The sequence below is a fragment of the Elephas maximus genome, chromosome 24, assembly GCF_024166365.1.
Source record: "Elephas maximus indicus isolate mEleMax1 chromosome 24, mEleMax1 primary haplotype, whole genome shotgun sequence".
In the NCBI taxonomy this organism is placed as follows: domain Eukaryota; kingdom Metazoa; phylum Chordata; class Mammalia; order Proboscidea; family Elephantidae; genus Elephas; species Elephas maximus.
In genome coordinates, this window is record NC_064842.1 from 58,675,630 (window position 1) to 58,687,819 (window position 12,190).

General features: G+C 36.3%; 1 protein-coding gene across 1 annotated transcript in view; it reads left to right on the top strand.

The window, feature by feature from the left end:
- CDC73 (cell division cycle 73) overlaps positions 1 to 12,190 on the top strand; it is a 140,101-nt gene that overhangs the window by 24,384 nt on the left and 103,527 nt on the right. Inside the window, exons 7-8 of the mRNA XM_049868197.1 lie at positions 4,953 to 5,169; positions 10,525 to 10,623. Coding sequence (XP_049724154.1) covers positions 4,953 to 5,169; positions 10,525 to 10,623 — 316 coding nt within the window. The remainder of the gene's footprint in view (positions 1 to 4,952; positions 5,170 to 10,524; positions 10,624 to 12,190) is intronic.

A 12,190-nucleotide genomic window follows, 5' to 3' on the forward strand; every position in this document is an offset into this window, starting at 1 on the left:
ATAGTCAGCCATTTCAAGAGGTGGCATAGGATCAGGAACCGATGGTACTGAAGGAAGAAGTCCAAGCTGCTTTGAAGGCACTGGCGAAAAACAAGGCTCCAGGAATTGATGGAATATCAATTGAACTGTTTGAACAAACACATGCAGCGCTGGAGGCGCCCACTTGTCTATGGCAAGAAATATGGTAGACAGCTTCCTGGCCAACTGACTGGAAGAGATCATATTTATGCCTATCCCCAGGAAAGGTGATCCAACCGAATGTGGAAATTATAGAACAATATCATTAATATCACACGCAAGCAAAATTCTGCAGAAGATCATTGAAAAATGGCTGTAGCAGTATATCTACAGGGAACTGCCAGAAATTCAGGCTGGTTTCAGAAGAGGATGTGGAACCAGGGATATCATTGCTGTTGTCAGATGGATCCTGGCTGAAAGCAGAGAATACCGGAAGGATGTTCACCTGTGTTTTATTGATTATGCAAAGGCATTCGACTGTGTGGATCATAGCAAACTATGGATAACATTGCGAAGAATGGGAATTCCAGAACCCTTAATTGTGCTCATGAGGAACCTTTACATAGATCAAGAGGCAGTTGTTCGGACAGAACAAGGGGATGCTGATTGGTTTAAAGTTAGGAAAGGTGTGCATCAGGGTTGTATTCTTTCACCATACCTATTTAATCTGTATGCTCGACAAATAATACGAGAAGCTGGGCTATATGAAGAACGGGGCATCAAGATTGGAGGAAGACTCATTAACAACCTGCGTTATGCAGATGACACAGCCTTGCTTGCTGAAAGTGAAGAGGACTTGAAGCACTTACTAATGAAGATGAGAGACCCCAGCCTTCAGTATGGATTATACCTCATCATAAAGAAAAGAAAAATCCTTACAACTGGACCAATGAGCAACATCATGATAAATGGAGAAAAGTTGAAGTTGTGAAGGATTTCAGCCATGGAAGCAGCGGTTAAGAAATCAAAAGACGCATTGCGTTGGGCAAATCTGCTGCAAAGGACCTCTTCAAAGTGCTGAATAGCAAAGGTGTCACCCTGAAGACTAAGGTGCGCCTGACCCAAGCCATGGTATTTTCAGTCACATCATATGCATGTGAAAGCTGAACAGTGAATTAAGGAAGACTGAAGAAGAGTTGATGCCTTTGAATTGTGGTGTTGGCAAAGAATATTGGATATACCATGGACTGCCAAAAGAACGAACAAACTTGTCTTAGAAGAAGTACAACCAGAATGCTCCTTAGAGCAAGGATGGTGAGACTGCGTCTTATATCCTCTGGACATGTTGTCAGGAGGGATCAGCCCCTGGAGAAGGACATCATGCTTGGCCGAGTACAGGGTCAGTGGAAAAGAGGAAGACCGTCAACAAGGTGGATTGACACAGTGGCTGTGCAACAATGAGCTCAAGCATAACAATGATTGTAAGGATGGCACAGGACCGGGCACTGTTTCGTTCTGTCACGCATAGGGTCGCTATGAGTCGGAACCGACTCGACAGCACCAAACAATAACTACAACCAAAAGAACCAACAAATCTGTGTTGGAAGAAGTACAACTAGTATACTCTTTAGAATTAAGACTTCTCACATACTTTCGACTTAGTATCAGGAGGGACTAGTCCGGACATCATGCTTGGTAAAGTAGAGGGTGAGTGAAAAAGCAGAAGACCTTCAAAGGGATGGATTGCCACAGTAGCTACAACAATGGGCTCAAGCATAACAATTGTTAGCATGACGTAGGACCAGGCGATGTTTTGTTCTGTTGTACATACTATCGCCATGAGTCAGGAGCAACTCAGTGGCACCTAAGAACAATAGTGGGATATAGTATCAGTTTACCTTTAAGTGATATTTTACCTCTTCTCATATAATACGGATCCCTGGTGGCGCAGTGCTCAAGAGCTTGGCTGCTAGCCAAAAGGTCAGAAGTTAGAATCTATCAACTGCTCCTTGGAAACCTTTTGGGGCAGTTCTATTCTGTCCTGTAGGGTTACAGTAGTGTACTTCCATTTCTCCTTTCGTGGCGTTTGTTATATTATTGTCAGATATTTTTCTTATACACAGGCTATAAACATTTTTTTTTATATAAACATTAGGAATTATTTTTATTATATGTTTTAAACAGTAATCTTTTGAAGAAATTTAAGTAATGAGAAAAACATTCTTAAATATTTATACATGTAGATACCGTTTCTAGTGCTCTGCACTGTTTATAAATTCATATACTCGTGTTAATTCCACATGAAGAACTTGTTTTAATATTTCTTTTTGTACACGTCTGCTGGTAATTAACTCTTTCAGTTTTTGTATGTCTGAAACAGTATTTATTGCATCCATATTTTTTTAAAGAGATTTTCACTCTATACAGATTTCTAGATAACATTTTTTAAGTGCTTAAAGGGTGTTGTTTCACTGTCTTGATTGCATTGTTTCCGATTAGAAATCTGGTTTTATTTATTTTATGAAATGTGTCTTTTTTTTCCCCCTCTACTTTTAAGATTTTATCTATCACTGGTTTGAGCCATTTAAATAAGACATGACTGGGAGAAGTTTTCTTCATGCTTGTTGTCCATTTAGCTTTTTGGGGGTATTTTTGGGTTTATAACTTTTGCCAGATATGGAAAATTTTTGTCATGTTTTTCTTCAAATGTTTTTTTCTGTCTTCCATTTCCAGACTTCAGTTATTCAAATGCCACTTGAAGTTGTCTGACAGCTCAGTGATTGTTATTTCTTTCATGGATTGTTTCCATTCATACTGGATATTTTTTGTTGTGTCCTCAAGCTCCTTCATCATTTATTCTGCATTCTCATATATTTTTAGTCTCCATCATTGTGGTTTTCATCCCTGGAAGGTTTTTGATCCTTTTTAATATATTCTGTGTCTCTACTTAACTTTTTGAAAATACGGACTATAGTTACAATCACTGTCTTAATGTGTTTGCTAAATCTAACATCTAGCAGTTTACAGTTGGTTTTGATCAATATTTCTCTCATTCTGGTTTATATTTTCCTGCTTCTTTGCATGCTGTATAATCTTTGGTTGAATCTTGGACATTGTCAATTCTACCTTGTTGAATTCTAGATTTTTGTTATTTTAAGAGTGTTCAGTTAGGGTTGATCTCTCCTGCTGAGGCAAGACCATTCTGAGTAGTTTACCTAGTGCTGCATGAATTTGAGCTTTCAGTTTGACTAATGGGAACCGATACTATTCTTGACCCTGTGTGGGTGCTGGGCATTGTTCCTTTTAATCTTCTTAGGTGGTTCTTTTCCCAGTTTTAGTGTTCTGCTGGAATTCTGCCCTCTCTGCAGCTTTATCTTCTCAGGTACTCTGTCCTTTGAACTTGAGCCACCCTCTTCTTCCTGGACTGTCAGCTCCTTTTCCTGAACTCATGAAGTTTCCTAAGTTCTCCATCTCCCTTCTCCATCATGTCTTAGGAAACTCTTAAGGCAGTAAGCTAGGGCAGTCATAGGGCTCACATTGTGTACTTTTCATACTCCAGGGTTCACTTGCCTTCATTGCTTGATATCCAGTGTCTAGAGGACCATCATTTCGTATATTTTGACTGGTTGTTTCAACATGGGAGGATTAATTCAGTTTGTGTTACTTTATCTTGGCTGGTGGCAAAAGTCCAATATAGATTTTAAGGCTTGATTGTAGTTTCGAAAAGTATTTAATTTTGGTCCAAGTTACGTTAGTATGCTCTAGATTTTAGGAGAAAGTTGCAAAGTATTATACAAAGTGAGTCACATATCAGATGCATGTTGAGCGTCTGCTGTAATGTATTTTTATACCAGTTATAATAAAATAACATACTGTGTAATACTGCCATAGAGATCTGGTGGCACAGTGGTTAAGGGCTTGGCTGCTAACTGAAATGTCGGAGGTTCAAACCCATCAGCGACTCCGTGGGAGAAAAGACCTGGCAATCTGCTCCTGTAAAGATTACAGCCAAGGGGACCCTATGGAGCAGTTGTACTCTGTTAAATCAGGTTGCTGTGAGTTGGAATCGACTTGACGCCTGAGAATAGTACTACTATGATGACACCTGCAGAAATTTCTCTCCTTTTTTCAGATTTTGCCTAAACATAATTCAAAATTTTTGTCTTGTGACTAAAGTAATATTTTTGTCAGTGGTTGTTAAGGTACCCCAACACTTTAAACTCTTGTTCTGTTTTACATGATAAAAAAAGACGTTAAGTGTGCATAAGATTATCATCTTATGGAAGCTGTGCTTTCATTGTTAAGTTATTGAAAGCACAGCCCCTTTTTGCTATTTTGCCCATTATCCAAAAGATAACTAAAAAGGGGAAAAAGAAAATCGTTCAAGATGTGGTTTCATCTTCTAGAGATTAAAAGGAATGCTATGCTTATATGGCATGTAGTTAGAAGTCTCTGTCATCTATAAAATCTATACAGTGTATGCTATGACATATTGATTTGAAACATTGAAATACATTTCATGGGCAATCTAAGCTTTGGATTCTCTACAGAATCAGTTTGTAACCCCCTTTCCAAGGTGGACTGTGTGTGTTTTATATGATTTCCACTGGTAGAGAGGGAGTTAGCAAATGAAAGTCTTACAAAATATTTTTAAAAAACCCATATTAATAGATTACTGCTCTTTTTGGGAATATATGAAAAATCACATGTGAAGAATTTTGTTGCAGTTACCTTTATAAGAGATTAGTAACTTGCTCTTAGAGTAGTATCAAAAAGTAAACCTTTATAAAAACCTTTTCTAATTACAAAATACCGAGTATGTCAATTTTACAGATAGGAAGAAAACTTTATTGCCATTTAAAAATGAAGTGTTTTTACCAGTAACTTATATATATATATATATATATATATATATATATGTATGTATGAAAATATGTATATTTATGATGTGTTTGTGAGATCCTTAATGTGAAAATTAAGAAATTACCTTTTAGGTCTTTGTCTGAAGCTATGTCAGTGGAAAAAATTGCTGCCATCAAAGCCAAAATTATGGCTAAGAAAAGATCTACTATCAAGACTGATCTAGATGATGATATAACTGCCCTTAAACAAAGGAGTTTTGTAGATGCTGAAGTAGATGTGACCCGAGATATTGTCAGCAGAGAGAGAGTGTGGAGGACACGAACAACTATCTTACAAAGCACAGGAAAGGTAATTCAAATATTTTATTCATTTGTTAGAGTGCATGTGTATATTTAATCTGTGATTGGTTATAGAATTGGTTAAAATTTGCTATGAGGAGGAGGTTTCAGGTTTTATCCCTTTGAAAAGTTAGTAATGCAGATTTCTGGGTAGCCATATTTATTATTCCGTTTAAGCAGATGCTTATTGGTTACCAAAAGCTGATTGAAAACCGTGATTCAAAATGCAAGCCCTTTTATGTACACATCATTTGTAAATTCACAGGGTGGACCAATTTTCCTGTTGAGTCATGTGTTGCTTGAAATTAGTGGATACTGGAAATATTGATGATAAGCTCTCTGGATGTTAATGACATCATCAATTTTTTTCCCCCACTAAGTAGAGAACTTATGAAGATCAGTCAGCAGATATTGAGTATATTTCATTATTTTGTTGTGTGGATGTAGCAAGATTTGTTTCTTTTTAATGGAGGTTTTTCCCCCCCAGGATAGTGGAGTTTTTCTCCTGCTCTTCCTGTGTACCTTACTCCTTACCTCCCTTGCTGCCTCTTCCTTTCTCTCTCCCTTCCTCTCTTTCATTCTCTCTATTACAAGTAATGCAATGAAGAACTTCCTTGTACATGTACCTTTATACGTTTATGTGTATATGACAAAAGAATTGATTCCTGAAAGGAGAATTGCAGGTCAGAGAAGATGTGTACTTTAAATTTTGAAACATTAAAATTTGAAAGATACTGATTGTTCAGTATCTTAATGAATTTCCAAAAAATTTACTTTGTTTTACATATTTTCATCTTTCTTTTCGTCCCCTACTCCCTCAATTTTGTGTTTTAAGTGTTAATTTTCCAGTGACTAACTGGTTAGTAGTGATGATTTGGTAAATAACATTTAAAGATGTTTGGGAGATTACTGATAAAATTGAGCTTTAACATTGTTCTAGGCAGGCTGATTGTGGTTGCAGAATTTTAGGGTTCTCACAGGTCACTATGAGTCGGAATCGACTCGACGGCACTGGGTTTGGTTTGTTTTTTAGACTTAATTTTATTTTATGACATTTTAATGGGAACAGAGCTACTGGAAAAAGAGTATATGAAGAAAAGGATTCATTCTTTTTCTTTTGTACTCTGAATTGTTCTAAAAAGTATTTGAGGCAGAGATTATCCTCTACACTTTAGGATTATAAAGGAACCTGAGAAATTGAGTAAACAGCCATTCCATTTTTGTATTTGCAATAAAGTAACCTGTTGATACTCAATTTGACTGCCAAATATGGCCAATACTTGAATAATATTGTGACTTTTATTGTTATACCAATGTTTGTCATGATTATTGAAACTCATGATAAAGGAAGAAAACATAGGTGATATGCCCAGCCTTATTTTAGACCAAGCATTAAATTTTCAGATAACTCAGATGAACAATTTTCTTTGAGCTCTAGATGGCAGGATTGTACCATCATTTTAAAATATAGTACTAGTTCTGATTTAATGTTGTGGCACCACTGTAGCTTTTTAAAAATAAGTTAATAATTTAGAAATTGTTTAGTAGCAAGGTTTGCTTTTATGAGTATTAACATTTTTAAAAATCAGAAATAAATATTGATGATAGTCTGTGTATGCCATTTTCGTCTGGTAAACTGAAAAAATACTCTTAGGTATTAATCGCACTAAAGAGCCCTAAGATTTTAGTCAGTCCTTCATTATTAACAGTTTTTAGAACTTTTCTTTTTTTCTGAGTTTCAGAAACAAAATACAGATTCAGTATTCCGCAAGAAATATATATTATTTTGTACTGTTATGTGACTATTGCAAGCACCCAGAATAAAGCAACCTAATTGTTTCCTGCCATTAATAAAACATACTTTTAAAATTATTTATACAAGTTAGCATATTGTAATTGTTGACAATTGATAAAAAGAGATTAGTAAAGGAAGATAATCATTGTCATATGGAAGACTGCCACCCAAAAATATCCAATAGTAATGATTTGACTGATCCTTCTTGAGCTTATATACCTTACTTGACACTTTATTATCTTAAAAATAATGATAATTCGATTTTCATAACATTTTATTTGCGTTTTTCACTGTTGTTATTTGCACCGATGGTGAAAAAGCAATGGTTGGGAAAATCACTGGAACCTTGGCGAGAGTCAAGGCAGTATCACCAAACTTTACTAGTAGCCGTTTTGTTCTTTGCCACTGAATAATGTCCTCATGAGGTTCTAAAAGTTATTTATTTTATTAAGTCTTGACCCTTAGTTTTACATCTTTTGAATATTTTATGTGATGAAATGGGAAATTTGCATAAAGTACTTTTTCATTACACAGTATGATGGTTGTCCCCATGAACAGCACTTATGCCGTTGTTTACCTTTTGAGCCTAACCAACTACTTTTTCATGGAAAATTGTTTTTTATTTGAATAACTGTTATTCAGACTTTGATATTTGGCAGATTATTTTTTCAGAAACGAAGGAAGTAAGCTTGTTGCTTCAAGGAGAACAACTGACAATATTTGTTGCCAGTGATAAAATGTGAGCTTTCATGAGAGAATTTTGCAGTTTCCTTTCTGCCACTGAGACCTTAACAATATCCCACTTCTTAAAGATTCTTCTGATGAAATCCATGGTGATATTGTTGTTGTTTGTTAGGTGCCGTTGAGTTGATTTTTGACTTCTAGCAACCCTGTGTGACAGTAGAATTGCCCCATAGGATTGTCTGGCCTGTAATCTTTACAAGAGCAGATTGCCAGATCTTTTTCCTGCAGAACCACTGGGTGGGTTCTAACTGCCAGCTTTTCAGTTAGCTGCCAAGCGCTTGACTGTTTTGTCCCCAGGACTCCTTATGATGATATTAACAAATATGATTTGTTTACATTACATCAGTAAATGTGTTAATATTTGGAAGATGTACATAACTCAGTGATTCGATGTTTTCCAGATGACCAGTGCGCGCTGTTAAAAGATCACGCATGGGTAAAAGATCTGCTCAAAGTACAAGATAAACCACTGGATTTTAGAGTGACAAAATATGGATGTGATTTCCATATTGGATTAATTTTTAAGAAACCATACCATTTAATTTTGTTTTAGTAAGTTATCTAAGGAAAATATCAGCAACTATCTGAAAAGCTATTATAATATCTCTCCCTTTTCTAACTGCATATCCTTGAGGCTAGATTTTCTTCATATTTTTTGACTAAAACAAGATGCCACAGCATATGTTGAAAGTAGCAGCAGCTATATGAATACAGCTATCTTCTATTAAGCCAGACATTAAAGAGATTTGCAAAAAGAAGATTAAAACAGATTTGTTCTTTCTTGTTACTACTTTTTTGTGTTTGGAAAATAATTTTTCATAACAATATGTCATTTATGTTTGCATGGAATAGAGTTCTTATTTTTTGAGGAATTCTTTAAAAAATCTCCATTTTAATTTCTAACATGAAAAATATTGGTAGATATAACCTAGACAAGCCTAAGCTCTCAGTAATTTCTAAGAGTGTAAAGGGTTCCTGATACTTTAACCTGCTGTCCTAAAGAATAACAGGAAATAATACTATAAGTCTGGCAAAAGTAATAGTTATATTTCAAACTGCCTCTTATTTTCTGAACCTATTTATTTGTATAAATATTTAACATCTACAAGCCAGGCACTGTGCTAGGCATTGACTGGAGATGGATTGGTCCTAGCTCCCACAAAGGTTATATTCTTTAGGAGGAAACAGAAAATTAAATAAGCAGTTCTTGTGATACGTGCCATTATAAGGTAGTCACTCAGCAAGGGCAGCTAACTTAGTCTAAAGAATAAAGGATAAAAGGGAGTGAAGTAGGTGAAGGGGTTTGTTGGGAAGAGTAGCCCAAGTGGAGGGAACAGTATGCTTAATTGTCTACAGAAGAGAAATCATGTTGCATTTAAGGAACTTAAAGAAAATGAGTATGCCTGGAATGTGAGTACTATCACAATATTTCAGCCCCACTGACCGCTTTTCTGTTCCTGTATCAGCTGAGCTCTTTAGCACCTACTGACTTTTGTGTCTAAGATCTCTTCTACCTGAAGCACTTTTCTCTTGGATATGTGCATAGTGCAGTGTATTTCTATTTTCATTTCTTGGCTCACACATCATTTTCTCAGCGAGACCTTCCTTGGCCTACCTATGAAGCTAAAGGCGCTCTCCTACCCGGAGTTACTCTCTAGCACATCTCCTGTCTTACCCTACTCTGTGATTACTTGTTTATTTTTCTTTTTGTCTCCTTCATTAGAATGTACGGTTCATGAAGGCAGGGACCATGCCTCTCTTGGTTATCATTATATCGACTGCCAAGCATGATGTTTGGTTTATGGTAGATGCATAATGCATATTTCTTAAAATGTTGAGCGACCGACAGATTAAGAACAACTATCAAGGAAACTATTATACGCGTCAGGGAAAATGAAGAGAGAATTAGTATCTCAAAAGGCCAAGAAAGAATATTTCACAAAGGAAGGAGTAGTCAAGAGCAGTCAGTTATGTTGGATGTTAAGACAGTTCATGCAAAAGTTTATTAAGTTTATATGTAAATTCTTTCCACCTTTCAAGTCTTTGAAAAGTGCATATTGATCCCTAATAGTCTCAAAATTTTCGGCATCTCACGTAAACTGTAGCAGCAATCTGATATTAGCACTGGAATTAAGTATACCTAGAAGAGGATATAGTACTTGATTTCTTTGAGAATTAGAAGCCCCTTTTGACAACAAATCTGTTACGTTTTTAATTTATTTAAATATTAGCGCTAAATATTAACTTCATTCACAATTATATATTAGAATAGATGCAGAATATGAATACACATAGCCAGTTATGTTAGGAGCCGTGGTGGTACAGCGGTTAAGTGCTCGACTGCTAACCAACAGGTTGGTGGTTCCAACCCACTCAGCAGCTGCCCTGGAAAAAGACCTGGCAATCTGTTCTTGTAAAGATTACAGCCTGAAAATCCTGTGGGGCATTTCCTCACGTGGGGTCTCTTGTAGTCAATACTGACTCAGTGGCCCTGAACAACAACAGCATAGCCAACTACTCAGTTTAAGAAAATAACAATGATAAAATTAATAACAGTAAGTTTATGATATTTGGGATCTGGATCAGTATCCCAGCAGTAGTTACATATTTCTTGAGTTGGTTTTTACTTATGTGAATAATAATAATACCTCATTTTGATGTGTACCAGTTGCCATCGAGTATGTTCTGGCTCATGATTGACACCAAGTGTATAGTAGGGAAGAATTGATAAGAAGAAAACTTAAGCTTAACTTGTTTATTCTGACCTTACTGTCTTTGTATAGTTTAATTTTAAGTGAACTTAACTAAAATCCATTTATATTTTAGAATTTTTCCAAGAATATTTTTGCAATTCTTCAGTCTGTGAAAGCCAGAGAAGAAGGGCGGGCACCTGAACAGCGACCAGCCCCAAATGCAGCGCCTGTGGTAAGAATGTTTAACTGCTGATATAATAAATAATTTTAATAAAAGTGTGCTTGTATTTCAGTGTTACAGTTTTTAAGGTATCTTAAAAATTTTTAGATCACTAGATTCTAAACCTTTTTCTGTTTTTACATACCTGAAGAGTATGAAAACTCGTTTACCATTAAAAATTGCTTACTTCAGCAGTAATTACTACCTGGAGACATGTTGTTATTAGGTGCTGTTGAATCAGTTCTGACTCATAGTGAACCCATGTACAACAGAACGACACACTGCCTGTCCCGCATTATCTTCACAACTGTTTTTATCTTTGGACTTATTGTTGCAGCTGCTGTGTTAGTCTCTCTTGTCGAGTGTCTTCCTTTCTTTCTCTGACCCTCTGCTCTGCCAGGCGTGATGTCCTTCTCTAGGGACTGGTCCCTCCTGGTAACACGTCCAAAGTATGTGAGAGGCAGTCTCGCCGTCTGCTTCCAGTTAGGATTCTGGCAGTACTTCTTCTAAGACAGATTTATTGGTTCTTCTGGTAATCCATGGTATAGTCAATATTCTTTGCCAACACCATACTTGAAAGGTATTATTCTTTGATCTTTCGTATTCATCGTCTAGCTTTTGCATGCATATCAGGTGATTGAAAATACTATGGGTTGTTCCAGGAACACCTTAGTCCTCAGAGTGACACCTTTGCTTTTTAACACTTTAAAGAGGTCTTTTGAAACAGATTTGCCTAATGCAATATGCCTTTTGATTTCTTGACTGCTGCTTCCATGGGCATTGATTGTGGACCTAAGGGAAATGAAATTTTTGACAACTTCAATATTTTCTGTTTATCGAGATATTGCTTATTGGTCTAGTTGTGAGGGTTTTTGTTTTCGTTATGCTGAGTCGTTATCCATACTGAATGCTGTAGTCTTTGATCTTCATCAGTAAATGCTTCAAGTCCTCTTCGCTTTCAGCAAGCAAGGTTGTGTTATCTTCGTATCGCAGGTTGTTAGTGAGTCTTCCTCAATTCGGATGAGGCATTCTTCTTCATATAGTCCAGCTTCTCCAATTATTTGCTCAGCATACAGATTAAATACGTATGATGAAAGACTACAACCCTCATGTGTACCTTTTCTGATTTAAAACCATGCAGTATCCTCTTGTTTTGTTTGAACCACTGCCTCTTGATCTGTGTACATGTTCCTCACGAGCACAATTATGTGTTCTGAAATTCTCATTATCCGAATTGTTATTCAGAATCTGTTATGAGCCACTTAGTCAAATGCCTTTACATAGTTAATAAAACACAGGTAAACATCTTTCAGGTATTCACTGCTTTCAGCCAAGATCCATCTGACATCAGCAAAAATATCCTTCATTTCATGTTCTTTTCTGAATCCAGCTTGAATTTCTGGCAGTTCCCTGACGATGTACCGCTGCAAAGTTTTTGAATTATCTTCAGCAAAATTTTACTTGAATCTGATATTAATGATATTGTTCTATATTTTCCACAGTCTGTTGGATCACCCTTCTTTGAAATGGGTGCAAATATGGATCTCTTCTAGTTGGTTGGCCAGGAAGCTGTCTTCCA